The 22,312-nt window shown below is 42.2% G+C and overlaps 1 protein-coding gene across 4 annotated transcripts in view; it reads left to right on the forward strand.

Moving 5' to 3' along the window:
* Positions 1-643: 643 nt before the first annotated feature.
* TSC22D2 (TSC22 domain family member 2) overlaps positions 644-22,312 on the forward strand; it is a 160,140-nt gene continuing 138,471 nt past the window's right edge. For 2 of the 4 annotated variants that reach the window (XR_014970811.1, XM_085635107.1), the window contains exon 1: positions 910-2,478. Coding sequence is in view for 2 of the 4 variants with exons in the window: in XM_085635107.1 (XP_085491233.1) it covers positions 1,061-2,478 (1,418 nt within the window). In the remaining 2 variants the exon portion in view is untranslated. Of the gene's footprint in view, positions 2,479-22,312 lie in introns of all 4 variants that reach the window. The other 2 variants (XM_085635106.1, XR_014970810.1) reach the window with 2 other exon arrangements.

A 22,312-nucleotide genomic window follows, 5' to 3' on the forward strand; every position in this document is an offset into this window, starting at 1 on the left:
GCCTGCGCAGTGGGCGTTCCTTGGTGGGCAGGGGGCGGAGCCGAAACACGGATACAAAGAAGACACAAACGCCAAAGACCTACCTCCTGTCAACGAAACATTTAACCAGTTTGTGGCACTGACATGACATTGTGACTAAACAATACTCGAAATAGGACAGTCAAAGGGATGACAAGAGTTTCAGCTTTCTGACGTAAACACGAAAACATTAGTTTTACTTAAAAAATGGAATGTACACAGCGAAATAGGATTGGCTGTCAATATATTCTATTTTGAACCACAGCATAAATACACTGTATTAGAATCGCCTTCTTCTTTAAAAGAATATAATTAATCTTTTCAGGATACTAACATTTTTAACGCCTGCGTCATTCTTAAACGGACGTGTGTTATGTGCTCGTGACTTGGGTTGCAGAAACCGCGCAACCTCCGGGCAGTCGGGCAGTTCTCGTCCCTTCTCTATGTCCGAAAAAGTGCAGGCGCGCGCGGTGCTAAAGGTCTGTCAGAGAACGGCACTAGGCGCGCGGCCACAGACACCCTGGAGCGCGCGTGAAGCACCGCGGCAGCGCGCTTTTTCTTCTGGACCTGGGGGGGCGGCGGCCGCGCGTCACCACCAGGGAGTGCGCAGGCGCTTGGGGGAGGCGCTCCCACAGTGCTTAGCGCCACCGTCTTTAGCCATCTTACCAGGCGGAGAGCGGAGCGAGCAGTTTGAATTTGAGTTCCCCTCTGTCAGCCTCAGCGCGGCGCAGCGGATCGGACCTTGAAACCCACGGAGGCCTGATCCTTCCTGGTATCCTTGGTGGTGTTGGTACGTCAGTACGCCCTCCCTCCCACTTCTCCAGGGACATGAGTCGTTGCTGATAGCCTCAGAGGAACACAGCTCCGGTATCTGCGACAGCAACGGGTCCCGGCGGCCGCCGAACGCAGCCCTCGGCCCGGAGGAGGGCCTCGGCGCGCTCGTGTGATTGGTGGCCAGGGGGATGGACGAGGGGCCCCGCCGCTGCCCCTTCCGCTCGTGACCCGCAGTGACAGCAGCACCAGCAGCCGCCTGAGCCTCGCCATGTCCAAGATGCCGGCCAAGAAGAAGAGCTGCTTCCAGATCACCAGCGTCACCACGGCGCAGGCGACCGGCAGCATCACCGAGGACGCCGAGAGCCTGGACGGCGACCCTGACGATAACCGCACCGTGGACGTCTCCTCCGAGGTCTTCGAGGTGTTCCGGGCCGTGGACTGCGGCACTGACGAAGACGAGGGGCACAGGCCTGCCGGACGCAGTTCTTCGGAGGAGACTCTAAACAACGTGGGCAGTCCGAGCACCACCAAGCAGTCGCAGCCCCTGCCCGCCGCACCGACCAGCTGCCGCTTCAGGGTCATCAAGTTGGACCACGGCTCGGGAGAGCCCTACCGGCGCGGCCGCTGGACCTGTTTGGAGTTCTATGAGCGGGAGAGCGACAGCATCCGGCATGGGTCCGCAGTCGACACTGCTACAGACAGGGACAGTGGATTGGGGGTGTCCCACGCAGGGCCCTCCTTCGATCAACCGGCTGACAGCTCTGGGCCGCACGCGGAGAGGACGGGCCAGGCCTCCCAGCAGCACTTCCTCGTTGGTCAGCAGTCTCAGGTGACCGGACACAACGGGATTCAAGTGAGCCAACCCTCGCACTTTGTGTACTCTCAACCGACGATGACATCAGGACATGGTCTCCCTTCTCACCCTCCTACTCAGACGGAGTATATGCACAACAGGACCGTCCACCCCCATCAGGGGCCTGCCCAGCAGGCACCCTCTAATGTCCCCAGCTCTGCGGCCTCCAGTCTTCCCATGGGCCAGGCGAATCACTCAGCTGGGTGTGCACAGGTCAGTGACTCCACTGGCCAGGGACCCGTGTCCGGCCACGGTGTTCAGAGTCACCCTGCTGTCATTCCGCAGGGAGGGGGTGTGGTGCAGCCCGGGGTTCCACCTGCAGGACTTGTACAACAGAAACCCGTGACTCAGCAGCAGCTGGGTGGAGGTGTGTCAAGTGGCCAACACACGGTGACTGGCACAGTTCATAACGTGCCCGGTGGCTCCCCTGCTACGAGTGTGCCTGCTGTGCCGAGTTGTGCCACTCCTGTCACTATGCCAAATGCCTCAGTTACTGTAGTCCAGTCGCATCAGAGCGGCCAAACGACCGTAACTCGCAGTGCCAGCCTCGTCCAGCCCCTTGGGCTTCCAGGGAACCATGTACATTCAAACCTTCAACACTCAAACCTTGGTCCCTCTCAGACTCCATCTTTTGCGCACACAGACGACAGAAGAAAGTCTGAGCCTCTACCTCAGCCGTCACATCCATTGATTGCGGAACATAAACCTTTCCTGAATTCTCCCATGTTAGACTCAGTAGCAAATCCTCTTCATCTCCCAGTAACGACTCCAATGAACACCCTTGCACGTTCTGTTTTTGGTATATCCATTCCAGTTGATGGTGATGAAGACAGGTATGGACACTTGTAGTCTTTATGGGTTAAACGGAGGGGTGGTTTGGGAAAACGGTAAGTTTAAAAATCTGGAATTGTTTTGGTATTTTAAAATTCTTTTTGCATGAACCTTTCGGAGAAGTCCGTTTACCTTACAGTTTCCACATAGTGCCAGTATCCGTTCTAAAGGTCATGAGTTATTCTTCTCAAGAAATAGGCGATACCTGCCTCCAAGCAATGCCCACAGTGGGCTGTTGCTGGTGGTTACACCACATAGCCTAAACTTTAGTATAAATGCCACGCCCTAAATCGAAAAATGCATTTAACCAGTTTGTGCCTATTGAAGTGTGGGGTGGATCTACAAACGATAATTTATTTGAAACCTGCGTTATATGCTGTTGTCCCTATTGATTCTGGAATGCACCAGTGGTATTGGCGTCGATGACGGAGGCCCTGAACCACTGTGCATGTCGTGATGCTGCCATCTGGCTTCTCGGGTATCACAACACATTGGACTAAATGTGTTTACTGGAAGTATACTTGGGTTCACGGGATTTCCAACCCCTGCTTAAAACTCTAAAGTCTCTGCTAGTCTTTTTTTTTTTTTTTTTTTTTTAAATTCTGGTTAATAAAACGTTACCAACAATTGTCTGCAAAGACGCACCGTTAAAACATAGGCGGGTTAATCTTGCTTGCAGATGTCACTATTAAAGGGACTTCGAGCAAGTTACACTAGGTGGCGACTTGCTTCAAATGTCTCCCACGACTTGCTGATTAGCTGCTTCGAGGAGCACACCTGCTGCCTCGGGTTGACTTCAGAAGTAGTTTTAAACAGCATTTTGACGTTTTCACACCAGGAAACCATTTATTCATTCCCTTTTATGCTTCTGCCTTCTATTTGACTTGCCGGCTGCTTATTAGAAGGATGTACGTTTTCGTGACTAGATGTGTCCTCTCTATATGGATTAGCTGTGCATGATGTAAAACCAGCAGTCGTCTGTTTATGCGTCACGCGGCTTTGATGGTGCAGCGCTGCGTTTTACAAAACATTCATTTAGCATCGAGTATTTCAATCCGTGCTAGAAGTAGCCCAGTGCTGCATTGAACAACTATTGCATTTGGGATGTCACTTGATCATTTGTTTCGTTCTAACTGAAAACTATGGGAATACATTTACAACGAATCTATAATCCCAGTTTGGCAGTTGAAGCTATGAAGAAACCTACTGGCGCATGCCAGGGGGTGTGGTGCTTGAGCAAATAATTTATTTGATCACTTGGACACCAGCCTTAGATAAAAGAAAAACCTGCATGTGGGGAAGGGGCGTTGCTTGGTTGCTTCAGTGTGATGGGGGCGTGCTTCCTTACTTCAAGTAGTAGTAATACCCCTCAGACTTTTAAATCAGTCCTGAGACGAGTTCAGATCCCAACAGCACATCCCACGTGGCCGTCCAATGTTTACTCATGTCTGAAGCCCATGCCACATAGTCGTCAGTCTTGGTGGCTTTTCACTGGTCATGGCACTAGTCGAAAGGCCGAGTTTAGTATGACACAACCGACGCTGGTCACACTTTGTGGCATTGGAAACGACTTGTTCCTGCTTTCCTGAACCACTCTCACTAAACATCACTCCCACAACAAAATGGTAGAATGTCGATTAATTGTGAAATAAACCGTGTTTTTTTGTGACTGAGTTTTACTTAAAATGGTTGCACCTGACTTTCATGCAGTAAACATTAATTAAAGGATGACGAGCTGAACGTTTTGAGTGCTGTGCCGATTGAACACGTTCACCTTCCCGGTGTCAAACGCCAATTTCTATTTGCATGTGGCTAGCCGTTGAACCCCGATTTTAGTTCGAACGAGCCCGCTACTTGTGCAGAGCTGTGCAACATGCCGCAGAGTACGGGCTGTGCTCGATTCATGCAGTGTACTTATTCATCTGTGTGCCTTGCAAGCGTAGTTCTTCAGCTTAGGATGCATGCGTGATTAATGCCCCTAGTATCGTAACAGGTGGGCACTCACAAGCAGGTAACTGCACTTTAATCTGCAGATCGCTAGTAAGGAGTTTCATCACTCTACTTTTATTAGGGAATTGGTGATTGGCAGCGTTCAGTCTAGAGTTCTAGTGCAAATTTTAAAATTTTTATATCTTCCACGTTTTCCGCCATTCTCGTCAGATGCGCTCTTTATCGCCGACAGTTTGGCTCATTGGTGGTTGTGTGTTCTTCCTTTAACTCTGCGTTCACGAAGCATGAGGGCAAGGGTGCACCCACTGCATTTTGTTTTAATTTGCTCTGTGACTTTCCTGGAGTCTGTGCTAGAGAATACAAAGTTTCTCACCAGCTGATTATCAGTCAGTGGCTATGCGTGTAATTCTTGGAATGTGTACCGTATCATCCAGACTGGAAACATTTGGCGTTTGTATTACTTTGTGTGCGCTTCAATGGTTGGCTCTCTGCTTTCCTATTGAAAGAGGATTAGTTCAGTTTCCACTAATGGTTGTGTGTTTTAACAGTGACTAAGGTGCACAAGTTTTCGACTTCTGGGCCAGGATTCATACTAAAGAATATCTACTTTAGATTTTCTATAAATGTCGCATGTACATAAATATGTACATTTACCAAGCTAGATCATCCAAAAATTGAGAAAAGCCAATGGGTCTGCGAGTTTTATGTCAAAGTTGACCATAGTATCCCAAGCTACATCAAATGTATCTTTAAACACAGATTAGATCACATGCTCACCATTTTTTAGGTCTCTCCTAGCATTGCAGCGCAAGCATGCGCTGCTCGATCAGCGAGATTTATGGTTAACAAGGAGTTTGAGAAGAGGGTTTAAAGCCCCGCCCCTCATTTCCATTGGTTGGCGTCACCGTTTATGCTAAACTGTGGCCTGCCATTGGAAATGAGGGTTTTTAGCTGCTGCCCTTTCGCCTTTTGGTCTGGCCCATCCGGACTGGACCGTTTGCTTCACGGCTGTTGTGAAGCAATTTCTTATCTTTATGAGGCTGTTATATAAAGAAGCCATGAGATCCAGTCCCGATGGGCCGTCCCAAAAGGTGACAGGGCGTCCGTGTTTATTTTTGCATCGCGCTTTCACTGAAAGTGAAAGCACAGTGCAAAAATTAACAGGAATGGCGAGCGCTTGTTATCAGTTTGATTTTGGTGCAGTGTTGGGGCAATCTTTCAGCACAAAAAAAACGATTTTGTGCGTAACTGTTGCTTGGCCTGACATTTACACTGTGAAGCACTCCTATGTTTATCGCGAGGGACAGCGCAAACGTATTAACAATGGACCTGATGCTCTAATTTTTCAACAATATAAGTCAATTAACCAGCGCTCGGGTGCAAAAGCAATGAATATTTTGTTCTTTATTGGCGAGGCCAGCGAGCCTCATTCTTTGCTGTTCCTGCAATACTCAAAGTAACAATGCCCCCAAAATACACACGCTTATGTCAAAAGAAAACAATTGACTGCAATTATAGTTCTAAAAAAACATTCTGTGCTTTATGTGCTTTTTTCAAAAACATTCATTGCGCCAGAATCCAACAGAACGGCACCTATACCCTCCAAACAGCTGTGCACCACCACAGACCCCGTGGCACCCGCGCAGTAGCATTGTGTGATAAATAACAGCCAACACTTAGCGGCGCAACTACACAAAAACACCCCACTGACTTCTCAGCTAACCCTCGCCTACCCCCTCACAAAAACACACTCCCCAATAACACCCAAAGTTACCACAGTGAGGCTACAGGCCACAAAAGCATTTAGGTTGACCAACTCCAGTCACTGCGAGAGAGTTCACGTCCGGGTACGTTACCGAGCGTGAAGGCCCCGCCCACAATGCTCCAGGCCACTGGGCAGACAGCCAGGTTAGGTTTCAGTGTGCCACGGGCTGTGGAGTATTTGAACCGTCCTTTGACGCTCACACTGAGCCCCCACCCACCCCTTCTGCTGTAGGCTTCGAACAAGGAGCGGAAGGGAGTTTCGGGTGCGAGTGACGTCAGTCATGTTATGAACCAATAAGATACGGAAACGTCACATAGAACACTCATACAGGGGTGATGTGGTAGCAGCCAAGCAATGAAACCTCAGAAAACATTTGGAGACACTGAACACTCGAGGGATTACTGTTAGTAACTCGTGTGAACCAGTCACACACAGGCATACGGGAATCAGTCTCACTCACGCCACATAACGGGAGTCTTCTCACAAAAGGTTGTAGCAGGGGTTTAAGTGGACTGGGTCTTGCCCGTGCTCAGCACTAGCAGTTCTAACAAGCATTAAAAATGCAATAGGTCTCGCCTTTCATTAAGTTAAAGCCATTTGCTTTGCTATACAATACCATTAGCAAAGCAAATGGCTGTAACTTAAAGGCGAGACCTATTGCATTTTCAATGCTTGTTACTCCTGGTCTTCAGAAAGCTACTGTTATTGAAACAATCGTAAGTAACTGCGCTGCCCTAGTGAGTGTCTAGATCAGCGGCATGGTTTGTAAACCGGTACGGTTAATACAATTTAATCGGAAAACATCCAATTACATTCATTTTTAACCTACAAAAATGCTTGAGTACAGCAAAAATCCAATCCGGGTTAAGTTTTTAAGTTATTTAGAATAATTATGTGCTCGTTTAAAAAAAAAAAATATTCTAGTTAGCAATGCTTTTTTTATTTATTTATTTTTTTCCCGTAAAATTTTTTTTAGGCTTGCGCATGTGTGGAGTAAGCTACTCTACTTCAACACCTTAGACTAGACCAAATTCTTTAAAGAATTGATGACATATGAAGTTATCTTGTGCGTATCCCAAAAACCTTCCTGGTCTCTATACCTTGCGAGGGCTCTACGCTCTTGTTAAAGATGTTTTTCTTCATTGATGGTCAATTGTTATATTTACTGCAGACATGCTTATCAATCACTATACATAAGTGTATTCTAATAGATTTATTTTTCACACAAGTCCCCTATTTAGGGGAAGGGAATCTACTCTTTATACAGTTGTTGATGAGCATGTCTGCACTAAACACAATGATTAACTATCAGTAAACAGAAGCATCTTTGTCAGAAGTGTTGGATATTGTTACAGGGTATAGAGCGACACCTTAGTATCAGCTTACAAATATTAATAAATGCATATAACAATTGTTTAGTGAATTTGTTTTACCGCTCTGGTTTTGAAGAAAACCTAGTTTACTCCAGACTTGTACAAACCGAAAAGATTTTATTTTAAGGGCAAAGAAAAGACTCATTACTAATAGGAGTATTTTTAAGCAGGCATTGAATAAAACATATATTCAGCATTTTAATCTGGGTTTTGTTTTTGAGTGCCAAAATATATAAATGTATGCTATTTAAAGTTCCTCCTTAAGTAATTTGTATTTACATTACGTGGCCCATAATATCGCCAATTTTTGGTAGGTGTAATAGGTCCAATATATTTGCCAGTCGTGATTGCATAATGAATCGCAGATGCTGTATTCCTTTCCCTTCCATAAATAGCCAACTTCTGATTTTAAACATTCTTCTGCTTAAATGGTTGGTCTCTAATTTTATTTCTGTGTATTTTTGATTTAACTGAGCTCGAGGTTAATTCGAAATTGGGGGGGGGGGGGGTTCTTGTTGGGATCCATGTTTGGCCTCATAAATATTTTACTTGTCTGCTGCCTGATGCAATGAACCAAGTCATCCAATTTTAGATTGATTTGAAAGAAGTACTGCTTATGTTTAGCGTAATATATTTCATTTATACAGGTATTATGAGTTCAGTATTTTTTTTTTTTTTTTTGTCCGTGATATATCTCAAAGTGAGTTCTACAATATTTCTGAATTCTTGCATAACAATTTGTATCCAAGGAAATCTCCAGCTAACATTAATTTTTGTATTGTCATAAACTGATCAAGTAGCTTTTGACTCTGAGAAGCAAATGTAGCCTTCTTTAGTCTGCCGTATATTATGTGGTCTCCGTAACAGCGGCAGTTTTTTTTTTTCTTTTTTAATTAAAATATGGTAACCTATTGTTTGCCAGTAGAGTTTGGAACAAAGGTAAGTAGAGGGGGGGGTGTTAGGGCATACAGTCACTGTTGAAAAAGCCACATAGCATTTTAAAATTGTGTGGACAGATACAGTTGTTAGGGTACTAAGTACAGATTGTTACCTTTTAACACCAAAGGAATAAAAATGACATTAACTGTTAAAGATTTTTAAGATGTTTAAGATTCAACTTTTTCCTAATTTGAAGGGCTCCTGTTGGCTGTAGGGATGTTGTTCCACATATTGGGCACATACATAGAAAAGATTGCGGACTTCTTGTTTCATTTTTTTTTTTTTAATGTAATTGTTGTTTTTTTAAAAACATTTCTTAGTCTGCAGTCCGCCTGTTTGCTGGGGGCTAAAAGACATGGCGAGCTTTTTTTCAAGATAGGCAGGTGTGCTGGCATTATTGGCTTTATAAATGATGCATCTGGTTTTAAAGGTCTGGCAGGGGGAACCAATGCAGTTCCGTCAGGTTGGGGGTAATGTAATATTTCATCAGACTGAGCGAGAGCTGCAGTGGTGTCTAAAGTTCCCTTAAGGGGGGGAACGATGTGGAATCTGAGAAGCCATGGAGCACCACATTATCCTCGGACAACATTTTGGGATACCTACAGTCAATGGTAATACTTTGCCAAAAAGATAGTATGTCATTTCAGCAAGTAAAGCTTGAAGCTCTAATCTTGCCCAGCAGTTGAGGGGTACCGCCGGAGTCCTCAGTAAGCCCCATGTGTTCCAATATTTACGTATGGCCTCTGGCCAATCTGATTAGTTCCTTTTAGTTTTTCTCTAACGTTCTATAAAGACAGTACGCAAATCATCGTCTCTGTATCAAACAATGTTTGAAAGGGAGCCAGTAAGTTTCCTAACTGCATGATGGAAGTGGGCAAGTGGATGACAAATAATTGCCTTACGTTTAATTCTGATAAGCCATTGGTCTTACTATCAGCAAGGACACTCCCTTCTGGCCCCCATGTGGTGGCCACAAGCCCTAGGATCTCTTCCACCACCTGTGAGAAAGGTAAAGAATTTAAGCATTATGATTGATGAAAAATTGAACCTTCTGACCAAATCAATGCAGTTGTTTTCTTCATTCCACGCTTTAAGGTCAATACATTTTGTTTTTTACTTTTCATTCCATTTGACCTCCAAAAGATGGTCATATTGACCCTTGTACTACCTAAGATAGATTACTGCATTGCCCTTTATGTGAACATACAACAGAGACTCTTAAATAAACTTCAGATGTTGCAAAACAATGCAGCTCGTAATCTTCTAGGCATTACTAAATTTCAGTCCATATCCCAGGCCTTGTATAAGCTTCACTTGTATAAGCTTCACTGGCTGCCAATCAGAAAACAAATTGCCCTTAAGGCCCTCTGCATTGCCCATAAGGAGCTACCTGAAGTTGGTCCTGAATATCTTAAACATAGGTTTAAGTGGTACATTCCTAACAGGACTCTACAATCCACCTTTCCCAAAAATGTAGTGGTTCCCAAATCCAAATTTACCTCATGGGGTGGCAGAAGGCTCATCTACTGCACAACAAAACTATGGAATAACCTTCCACTTTAGCTGAAATAATTGTCCAGTTTGCTATAATTTAGGAAGGCTCTGAAAACGCGGTTGTTTTTCAAATAATTGGAGTTTAGGCACGTTTATGATCAGGGTGACCGCTGTTAGCGTCAAGACTACCTTTGGGGCATATGCAAGCTTCATAAGAATCCATAACATAACAGAAATTAAATGAAACCTGCATTGGCGAAAGTTGGACTTTATTTCCGGTTGTATGTGCACTGCTGGATTTTCGTGAACGTAGGTACCGCTACACCAAACAGATCCCCCGACAAAGGGCTCTTTGCCAGAAATGCATTGGGATGAAGGAAGGATTGTAATTAACAGTTTGGTCAGATGTACACATCACTGCTGAAGTAATGTGGTTGTGTGGAATTTGAACAGAAGATGGCAGATAACAAATATCGCCTAACAGCAAGAAAGACTCAGTGTCTGAATTTATGTTAAGTATATATTAGAATTGAACAACCCCAGGGCTACGCGGTGCTAGGGGGGACGGGCCCTAACAGGGGATGCTTAATGAGGCTTCAATGTTATTACATTTTCTTTACAAATACTATTCAGTCTGAAGATTCCGTGAGGCAGAGCAAAGCCACTTGGGGTGGTCTTTAATCTTCTACCATAACTTATCCATTTGCTTTTCATTACAGCGAGGGCCAAGTTTGGTAGCATGTGTGCTCTGGATGTACTTCTGAATGCATTTGTAAGTGACCTTCATTGTGGATGTTGCGAACAAATGCGAACCAAGCAGCTCTTGCTGTACTAGCCAGCGAATACCTTGTTTAAATTGTGGGACCAAAAACATACATAATCAATCCCTCACTTTAAATTGGTATCCTTCAGCAGATGCTAGTGACAGCTGTTAACAATTTCGCGTTGGGTTTGCAAACATCTGTTCACTATGTGCACTAGTCAAGCTCCTATATGCAAGAGGAACAAACTGCTCTTCAGATGGATTGAGAATTCCTGGAAAATCTCTCCATGCAAATTATGTGGAGATTGAGATGGAGCTAACATTGTTGCCTATACACCTTCTAGTGTAGCTAGAGCCTTTCGAATCTCTGGATGTGATTTCCTTTCCTTCACTCTGCTGATCTTGCTTGGGTTAGATATCCTAGGCCAGAAACCTAGACATCTTGGCGAAACGTTCATCCTTTGAAGCAATAATACTTCCTCCTTGCTACACAGTTAATGCACTTCTTTTCTCGAGCCTCTTGGATACTCTTTGAAGACCATTTAGCCCTCCGTTAACCCAGAACTAACCTACATAACATCTGAAAGGGTTTGAAAAATTAGAAAAGTAAACACCCTGAGCCTTCAACGCCTAAAACATCTTGGATGTGCACTACAGACCCGTTAAAAGCAATTGCTGATTCCATCTTTTCTCCATCTCCCTTTACCGAAAGATTTGAAGTGAACCGTTTGTTTAAAAAATCTCTTCTACGCTGTAAGAAAGGTCCTAAACCTGTTTTTAGTTTTTTCAGTATGAATAGACTGCACCTGCCGAGGCACTGAAGTTCCACTAGCAAGTCTGTCTACTCCTTTCATCACCCTTGATGCTCTGTCCTTAGACAAGTTCACCATCCATTATTTTTGGCTTTCCATAGATTTTCGCATGGCATGGCTTCACTAAATCTGTGGTTCTCCCACCTTTTTGCCTTCTTTCTCAATGGATTGGACATCGCCATAAGTCCACACCAGAGCATGGTTCTAAAATGAAAACTATCTCATTGCAAGTTTTAAGTACATCCTTTAGCAAGCTTTATTTCATTGTCCCAGGTTCCACCCCACCCGCTCATCTGCATCATAACCTAGTTTCTTCTTTATATCTGCCAGGCTGGACAAGGGTCTTCAGGGATCTAGCAACAAGATAAATTCTAGTGCAGATTTTGATTGGGCATGGTGTTTTACAATGGATTATGTACAATGAAGCGGATTTGGCTATTGTTTATTGGCCTAAAATATCAATTCTTTAACATTAAAATGTGTTATGTTTTAATGTGTACGAAAACCTATTTATATCAGAAAGTTTGAAAATATGTTGCTATTTCAGGAGGGCACTCCATTTCCAAGAATTCTGAATATTATACATCTTCTAAAATCTTACCTTAATTTTCAAACTGTCTCTTAAACACTTGCATAATCATGTCATAGACTATATTCTACAGAACTGTGTCTTCATGGGATGGAAATGGGTGCTTCTAGAATCCCTGTAATGTTTATAATAAACAAGACACAGACCTCCAGGAGACGGTTTTTTGAAGTGTGTAACTTTAAATTGTGTTCTGATGTTTGCAACATTGTTTTACACACTATTTTGCTCTGGAAGGTAGAGCGAGTAGTGTCGATGGAAACCCCGATGTTCCAAATGCTTCCATGAGACATTCATTAATATTGGGTATATAAAAATAAGAAACGCTTAATGTCTTAATAGCAACACAAAATAACAGAATATGCTGCAGAACTTAACTTCTGCTACCACTTAATTCAGGCAACCTATTCGCATAATTTTGTCCTACATTGTTGCATAGCTCCTGTGATACTGTTCATTACTGAGCCTGTGTCCCGCTCAAGTGTGTTTTCTCCATGAACAAGGTACTTCAGCATTTTGTTCATGCATGCTATTATACATTTCCTAGTTAATCAGTTGACCATTCCTCATGGACATGAATTTTGGCGTGTTTTTATTTTTATTTTTTAACCAAATGATTGCTTCACACACTCTATGTACCTCGGTGGCTTGTCCCACCCTTTTATGATTTTAATGAAATCAAATAGAAGTATTATTGATTGATATTGACTTTGCTTTGTTGTTGGCAAAAAGGGTCCTCGCCTTCTTGACATCTGGCATTCATGTAATTCCTCTGCCAGTGGTTAGACAGAGACCCACATCCCCTAGCTCTTCAGTAGTCTCAGGCTGCATGGGCTCAACTGGATGAAATTGATATTGGCAGCCGGTTATTTGAGAACTATCAGTGGTGAAAGTGGTTGGCAAGTGATGGTGTAGAGTTTGAGGTGTGCGGGTAGAGAGGTCTTTTATTTTTTATTTTTTTTATTTTTTTTTATAGATCTCTCTAAACAACAAGGTGATGACGGGGATGCTTAAATTAATCCCAGCTACTGGCTTGAGTTGACATCCCAGACCATCATTTTATACCCCTTTAGTCACCTTGCACACACAACTACAGCAGACACTGACTTCACAAAAAAGCGAGTGCAACTTGCTTTATATGGGTTATTGTAATCCATCTTCCCATTAGATACAACGCACTTAATTGGAATAAGTTCTACTTTGTCCTAGACTCTCATCCACTAACACTTTAAGCCTAAGCTAGTTTACGACACTGATTTAACTAACCTACTGCCTGTCTGGTCACTCTACTCTGCCTGAAAATATAGAGGAGCTTTAGCTGTTCCTCTCTAAAGAGCGCTTTTATTTCACCTTAAGAAGGTGGTCCTTCGGGCGGTAACTTCTTCAAAGCAAAAGCATTGAAGGATTTCTTTCACATTTTCTGAATTCTGTCACTAGTCCTTTATCCGCCTGGCTTGACAACTCCGCTGTCTATTTACCTACTTTTACCAGTTATTAAACCTATACACAAAGTGGTCTTGGGCTCTGCTCCACCCCACAGTGGTATTACCTTCGTCCCTCATGCTATGGACTGTTTGATTTATCATTCTGCTTTCTAAGGAGTGCTTGCATAGTAATGCATGAGTGACTAATTTACATATCAAAAGTACACTATATCAACGCACATTAATTTCTTTATGCCATTGGTGCAATGTGTTCAGAAAAATGCAAGCCAGACCTCTTGGCTTTGCGATTGATACTTGTCATTTTCAGAACACTGGCATTTAGTATGGAAAGAGCCAGGTTTTTCAATTGGACACCTTTTTCATCACTGTGGTAAAGCAGCAAACTGAACTAGAGTTTTTGACCCTATTTAGTCTTCGCGGCTGCTCTTCCAGACCGCTTTAAGGACCTTACTCGCCTCATGAATATTCCAGGAAAGATTTGTCTTTGGTTGGTTAGTTTACCCCGTCGACATTTTTCGATAGGTTAAGGTATTCAGTTGCATCAGTGTGCTTCATTACACACATGGTTGTCATTCCATCAGCGCTTACCACAATGTTTTTCTTATAGGCTTTTGAATTGGATAACGAGTCCAGTGCGAGGGAAAAGCATGGTGGAGTGAAAGGGAAAACTACTTTATTAGGCCCTGTATTTTAGGGCTTGGTAAATGTGATATTTGTTCTAGGATCATAATCCTAAATAGTGGTGGCCTTAGAGTGATTCTGCGACTTAGTCCTTTACAGTACTCACACTTTCATCCCATCCACTGAACACATGATGTGCATCAATAGTGTAGGCCACGAAACATGGAATGGTTACTGCCAAGGTACAATGGAGTAATAAATACAGTTGCTACTGTGAAACTGTTAGTAATTATTTTAGATACTTTTTTTGCCGCCTGCCTGTTCCTGTAGTTCACTGCAACCAACTGTGAGTGAGTAGCGCTAGAAGTATTGGCAGCAGTTCATTACTTTTATGAAGATTAAAATGTTGATTTTTGCCTACTCCCCCGTGTACAGTTGAAACTATTTTCTCAGGACGTTTACATTGGGGCGGGAGCAACGTAGTTAACTCCTTCATCCAGTTTTGGTTAGGTTCCTGGTTCAATCCCGATGACCCCAAAGGCTATGCCACATTTTTCTACAGAGCTTTGCTTTGGATGCCGCTGGCCCTCTACCTAGATCACTTGTTTTGCTGCCGGTTGTAAAAATTAGTTTTAAGTGTTATTTTCTCAGAGGATGAGTTAACGTGATTTTGTCTTTTATCTGCTCTGTGCATGGTTCCCATTGATTTTACCACCAGGGTTTCCTGCTTTATATGGAACTACATACGGTTGTAGATAAAAGCTGTTAGCTTGATGATACCGTATATCACTATATAAATGTTCATGACCAGTGGGAATAGCTTTCCGATATTGTTTGTCGTTTAATATTAGGATGTGCAAATCTATTTACTGTTGCACTTGATCATCTAAGTTCTGTATAACACGTTTTACATTTTTACCCCATCATTGTTGGCTGGTTGAGAGCTAATATCTTGCAGTCATATTAGATGGCTAATTAAGAGAGCCGTTCACTTTCAACTCTTATTTTCACCCCCAGAATGCCTGTGAAATGATTTGTTTTGTATATACTGGCTGTCATTGTGGTCTGTGTTGGTTGGATGTCCTCCATTTCCATTCCTACTTTAAAAATGCCCACATGCAAGTGGAGTGACTACAACTATATCTGCAGAGAGTAACTGGCTAATATTATTTTCTTCTGGCAGTGTTTTATTTATTTTATTTTGCTAATACTCTGGTGGTATTCTGTCCCATTAAATGTGCTTAAAGGGAGTCTATTGCTTGCTGATATCAGTTGATGGTGAAAGTATTACTGGAGACAAATGTATAGATCAGCAGTCGTAAGAATCATTTTAAGGTCCTAATGCTTTAACTCCATTTCATTCGTCCAGTTTTGGGCTAAAGTACCATTTTCTCATCTCCAGTTTGCGGGGAGCTTTATTCTAGATTGTTTTGTAATTTAAAGCTATTTTCCTCATCCAAGGTATTTTTTTGGTGCATCAAAAATACCAGTGTACTTCTCGTCGTTGCTGTTAAGCAGCACGCCTCACTTCTGAATGCAATTATTTCGGTGTTATTTCGGTCGGAAGAACAAACTTGTTTAACAAGTCCTTTGTGAATGGATGGCTGTCAATTTTGTCTCTGACCCCTTTCTCGAGCCCAATCTCTGCCTTCTTCAGTGACAATTTTAATTTTTATCTATGGGGCGCGTTACTCTTGTGTCCAGCCATCCAGTAGTTTACATTCTAGCAAGTCTCTGCTGCCTTACAGAGCTAGGAAACTGCCAAACCTGTGTGAATACCAACCATACTTAGTTTCATGTATTCATACCAGGCAGTTCAGAGTAGTACCCTACTCTTTGCCTGTGCATCTTATTAGTTGTGCATGCTAAACCTCTGCGGATGTGGTTGCACCTTGCTGACCTACTTAGTCAGAACTTGGTCCAAGGCGCTCACTTCAGTTCCTGTTAACGTGGAAGGTGAGCTTTATTATTGGAATCTCTCGGGTATCCTTAGAGAGCTAGAACAGACATGTTGTCCCTTTTTGAGACCTCATGACTTGTGATGAGGCCCAGAGAGTATATCAGCAAGTTAAAACTGGAAGTTTGCTTACTTGCTTTGAAATCTTTCACTGTAATGGTTTATTTGCACTTCCAGCTAAGGTCTGCCAGAACAAATAATGAGACGCTCCCTTCAACCATCTTTGAAAATAGGTAAACATTCATTTAATCGTGACTTAAACGATTCAGACGTGCCAACGCACAGTGTCGCACAATATCTGCACCCTTTACACAGTCACCCGGTGAGGCGACAATATCACATGGTGCTACACACTGAGAGATGGAAATCCCTGCATAGAGTGGTCTAGGCATCTCTTATTTGGAGGATTTTCTCGGCCGATGTCTAGTTTGGGCTTTTAAATCTCCCTTGGACATCATTTGTAGACCAAAGCTTTTATTTATTTTTTTCTTTCTAGTTTCTTGAAGGAAAGGACAGAAGTGCCTCACAAGCAGAGCTCTGCACAAAACCGTACTCTCTCCTCACAGGATGAAAACATTTTAGTAGTTGACCGGCCTGATCTGGTTCTCTGTTGGCTTTTCAGCCAATTTTTGTTTCTCTTAGTTGGCCTCATTGCCTGTAGACTCTACTCAGTCCTCCGCAGTATGCATGGTGTGCTGTGTAAGTTATCAGGATTCCGTGTCTTGCAATCGCTGATTTCATTAAAAAGAAAGTCTTCGCACCACCTTAAATAACGTGTACCATTTTTTCCTACAGTGTATTTTTCTCTCCTTTAATAGTCTAAGGCTTGGAAGAACATATCTTGTTATTTTGAAACTATTGATGGTGCTCCACATGAGGCCAACCTGTACCTTGTCATGGTTGGATCTCTCACCCAGCTTTTCAGTGCCTGATCTTGAAACTACTTACTAATTAGGCACCAGCAGATTAAGTTATTAACACAGACGATTATCTATATATAGATTATAATGGAGGGTTTCTACCGGTTCACAGTACCATGCTAACATTGTCATTTGGTGGTCTTTGGGAAATGGAATACCTCGAAGACTAGTGTGTCTTAAGTTTTGTCATTTGTATCACTACCTAGTAGAATCCCAGTCTGTACTGTCTTCAAGCAGATCTGTGCTATTGAGTTTACAAAAACACTTTAAATCCTTGTATCCATTCACATTGACCACATTAGATAGACCATACGTTTTCCCTTTCTCTTAGGTTGAGGGACTATCATTCTAACAGGTTTAAATGCAGTCACTTGCACTGCCTAGTAGTTCGTTTCAGCTCATTTTGTCCTGTAAGTAAAGTATCACATAATGCCTAGATTCTGGTTTAGTATAATTTCGACATTCAGATAAAATTTAAATGTTTTTCTTTTTTTTATTTGTTCTGTTTTCTTATCCATGTCTCGGTATTTTTTGCTACCATTGCACATTCTCAATTTGATTGTCAAGGTAGCACCCCCCCCTCCCCCTCCCCCTCAAAAAGCAACGTGTCTGTGTGTCTAGACCGACTTACGCAATTACTTTTCTGCCAAAAGTACCTGTTTCCATAATCTTGCTGTATTTACTCCCATATTGTCATTTAAGTCCTTTCTCTCAGCCTGATCTGCCATTTAAAAAGGCAGAGTTTGTGATCCATAGAATTACTGATTAAATATATTGAGTAGGCTAGCATTTGAAGTTCGATTTTTGTATAATGGTTTGCAAATGTTGAAACCACATTAAAGTGAGTTCATATTCTCTACTCCTAAAATATTTACTATTGTTGCAAACTTTACAAATATAGCATTAAAACTCATACTGTCAAGCAGCTGTTAACAGTTTTGCAACGTTTACAATGTTGCGAGGCCAAGAATATTAATATGTCTTCCATGCATAAGTCTGGTAGTGTGGCATCCTCTCTATACGACTCCTAGCTAGTAAGGTTTTCTGACTGCACTATCGAAATGAAAGATGGAATACTGATGAGTGGTTCTTAGGAGTAGAACGTGAAAGAGGATACAATGTAAATTCTAACTTGTACTTGCAGATGCCATTCTGTCCAGTGTATATTGAGGTTTTGAAGCTAAGAAGCTGTTTTAGAGTGCTTAAAATTATATCGACTTAACAACTCTAAAATCCTGCATGCTTGTTCGAAATGTTTACATATGGCTGGTGTTTAATGACTTGTTATTGCAAAAAGTATGTTTGGTTACCAATTGCTAAAATATTTGTAATTCTCTAGTTGTATGTACTCCCTTACTTGTAGAAACTCATGCTTTTAATGTGTATCTCATTGAATGGTGTTGTGATAATGTTAAAATTGTAGACAAATGGAGATTGTACCGGGGGACTTTCTAGCATGACACTGAAGGAGTACTTTTGTCATAAATAGTTTTTGATCAAAATTTCTTCAGACCACCAATTTTTTTAAGACTATTTAGTATTCAATTTAGTATTGAAGACCCTACAGGTAAACTTTGAGCAGATCTATAGGTCTAATAACTTCAGCAATAAAATATTGGCACCTATAATGCATCCCATTATCAATGAGAATCTATGCAACATTCCATGGCCAGGCGGCTTTGACGCTTACTAGCATCTCCTTTATATAATAGCTGCTAACTGGTTGTGCTAGTTAAAAATAGTGCCTTTGCCTACGCTGTAATGGTTGAGCTTGCATTGGACTCAAGACTTTCTGCAGCACAGACTAGCTTGCTAGGTCATATTTTTAGAACAAATGATCACTGAACTTGTAGTAGTGCGGCAAAGACCCACACAGTTGTCAAAACTCTTGCAAGTATCCAGATGTAACAAACTGGGAATGGTGTTGCAATGGTTGATTTGGTGTTCAAAGGCTGACGTGTTGTAGAGAATACTGACTCTAGACTGTAATTGCATGCTGTCATAACACAAACCTACAACGCATTACTTAAGTTCACAAAAGTGATTTACCAAGAGAACATTGAAAAATCAGTCATCAGGCGATGAAGGCGACCAGAATGAGCACAGGGCTACCAAGCAAGCAGGAAGAGACTGGCCTGCACGGAATGGGCGTAGCTGCTTGAAAGATGGCAAATGCCCATCAGTCTAGTGTAAATGTGTTAATCACCCCTCATACAAGAATTGGGAATTCTTATTTTGAGATACTGATAAGTTTGTCCCTTGCAGAGTGCATCGGCTCTTTCGACTGAGCATGCAAACATTGGCTTTTCTGTTTCGACATGTTGCAGTTGTGGGCTCCAGAAAAGCAGTGCATGTGGAGCTCCAAGTAGCTCAATGGTGGGTGTGCTCCTTAAGTACAAGACCATCCTTCGATAATACTCAAAGTATGTGTACACCATAAAACCCTAAATGCCCATAGAAGGCAGTCTAAAACCAATGAGTTTGAAATACGTATAGGTGGAGTAGAGGTGTCACTCATAACTTGTGCTCCAAATGCGCGGTTAGTTGATAAACCTTGTGATTCCCGCCCTGCTGCTTCTTGATTTAAAAAAAAAAAGTCAATTTTCTCTTTAAGGTCGAGCAACAAAATGAAATTTATTAATATTGTGAACCCATTCCTTGCAAAGATTAGTCTTTAAAGAAAGCAGGTTTGGAATGCTATTGGTTTCAAAAACTTTGTGCACTTTACACATGTTAATCCAAAAAGACAAATGTGATCGGGTCTCTAGCAGTTATCAATGGGCCACTTTGGTTTATGTGGGTTACTGACCAGGGCCATAATGTCCAACCAGAAACTTATTTATTCTGCATTAATCCAAACTTTCCAGCCAGTTGTAATGCAGTATGGATGTCAGTTTGTATTCTGCGATCTGGCAAACCAGTTTGGAGAAGGAATATGGGGAAGGTGTATGTTGAAGATCCATTGATACATCTGAAGGTGCCACCCCCCGACTTTAATTGGGTCCACCTGGCGTTCCACATGGAATGGAATGGAAAATATTCACGTTTTACTAATTTATTGTACCATGTGAGATGAACTGTTGAATCCTGAGCTTCAGACACTAGCATAGCTTTCGTGATTGAGAAACGGAGCATTTTTTTGGCCTCTCCAGTTTTTTTTTTTTAGCTCTAACCTTACTGTGCTCCACTGCAATCAGCAACCCATTACACCGCAACAAGGATTTTTTTTTTCCTACATGCATGAAACATTTATAACAATTACATGGTTCTCACAACCTAAATTGAAAGTCTCTTGTCTTGAGAGGCTTTCAAAGTGTAGCCAAACACCTGCCTGGATGTTGGCATGAATTATAGCCCGGCAATATGATGCATTTTCCTACAACACATGGTGTATATGTCGCGAAGGCTTAAAACAGAGTGCGGACATGTTCTCTTTTTTTTTTTTTGAAATACTGTCAAACAGTTAACTGATCGCTGAAATGGAATTGGTTGTTACTCTCCCCAACCCACTCCTTCCAAAAACTTGCTGTTTTGCAAAGTTGATCATCTGTTGTGCATTTATGCAGGATACAGCTTTAAAATTAGTCTCCAGTGACTGCAGGCAGTCTTTGACAACTAAGGAATAAAATAGAACCTTTGTTGCACTGAGTAACTTCTACCTGGAGACTATTCCTCCCAGGTGATAAGCTTCCATTGCCTACTGGAAGGCCAACCGTTCTGACAATTTTGGCACACGTGTCACCTACTCGTTTCTTTGGTTTAGTCTGACCGTTTCCTATTCTACTTTAACATTTTGTGGTGGCTGAGCCTAATTTCTCTACTCTGAATACTATACTTATTAACGCCTGATGAACACGTTTCTCATGCTTAAGTCCTAACTCGTCTCCTGTGCATCGGGAGGGAGGACCTACTTCCATGTCTATTTTTGTTGTTGCCATTGGGGAATTGTACCTCTATGCAGACTTTCACCCAGTTTAATTAGAAGTGAAGCTGCTCTAGTAAATATACTTGCACTCTTCCACTTGAAATATAGTCACCTTGTTCCCCTCAAATAATTTGCCCTTAATTTAGCTAGAAGCCACCGTTGTGAAGCTGGTATTTATTTGAATCTGGTCCAGGCTATTCACCTTGGTCTCTGTAGGCTTGATGGGCAACACACAAACTAGAACCCTAGAGCGGTACAGCAGAGGCATACACATTGCATTTTGAGTTATGAAGTATTCCAGTGCCACCCCTGTGTTCACTTGCGTATAAACAAACTCCTGAAGAGTTTTTGTTAGAGACACTCTGGGGCCCTAGCTTGACACCTCAACATGATCGAGGTAAGGCTCGGCGTAAAAGATGTGTGGGAAGGCTTCAGTCAGTTGCCTTAAAGGGATTCCTTCTCTCTTTCTCATTCTGTTGTATTCTATCCCGTTTTAAAATGGGCTTTAACTGTTGCAAGGTTTGCAGTGTAATCCAGTAAGGTGAACAATATAACATGGTATATTGTCTGGTGGCTCTAGAATGTGCAAGAGTTCGCCTCTTATCCTTGGCATCTGCCATGACTCGTATGTCACAAGTTTGAGTCATTACCACACCTTCTTACAGGAAATGTTTGACGTGCCACCGAAGGTTTGACAGGACTCCTAAAGATTGAGTTGAAATTTTTGTAGAATTTGGTGACCGGTTTCTGTTGTGCTCATTTCCCGAGGAAGAACCCCTGAGACTTAAAGACTTGTCAGCACATTTCATAATTTCCTGTACATAAGTTTGTGGACATCCATTTTGCAGAAATCTAGAAATGGCTAAGAATATAAACTTTTGTGAATTTGCCAGCCCTATGACTAGAAAGCACGCTGTTGGTTGATCTCATTTGTGGCATGACCTGCTCGATTATAGGATTTTGAACTGTATATTTAGGACATTTTACGTCAACAAGCAGGCTCAGACTTTTTTTTTTTTTTTGGCACACAGTACACTTCTAAATGGATACTTAACTAGCAGCCTGCCATTTTCTCCTTCTTAAAAGGTTTAACATACCTGGTCCAGCTGTTTTTGGAAAATACTGATGTAAAGAACAAACATGAGAAAAATTGCAAGTTTTTAATAAGTAGCCGATGGCGATTGTGCTATAACTTTAGCTGGGGCCCATAGGTATGAAGCATACTTTTACAAACGAGAGCTAGAGCATCATCAGACTAAAACATGCTGCGGATATCAACCTTAATT

Source organism: Triturus cristatus, chromosome 11, assembly GCF_964204655.1.
Source record: "Triturus cristatus chromosome 11, aTriCri1.1, whole genome shotgun sequence".
Lineage (NCBI taxonomy): Eukaryota > Metazoa > Chordata > Amphibia > Caudata > Salamandridae > Triturus > Triturus cristatus.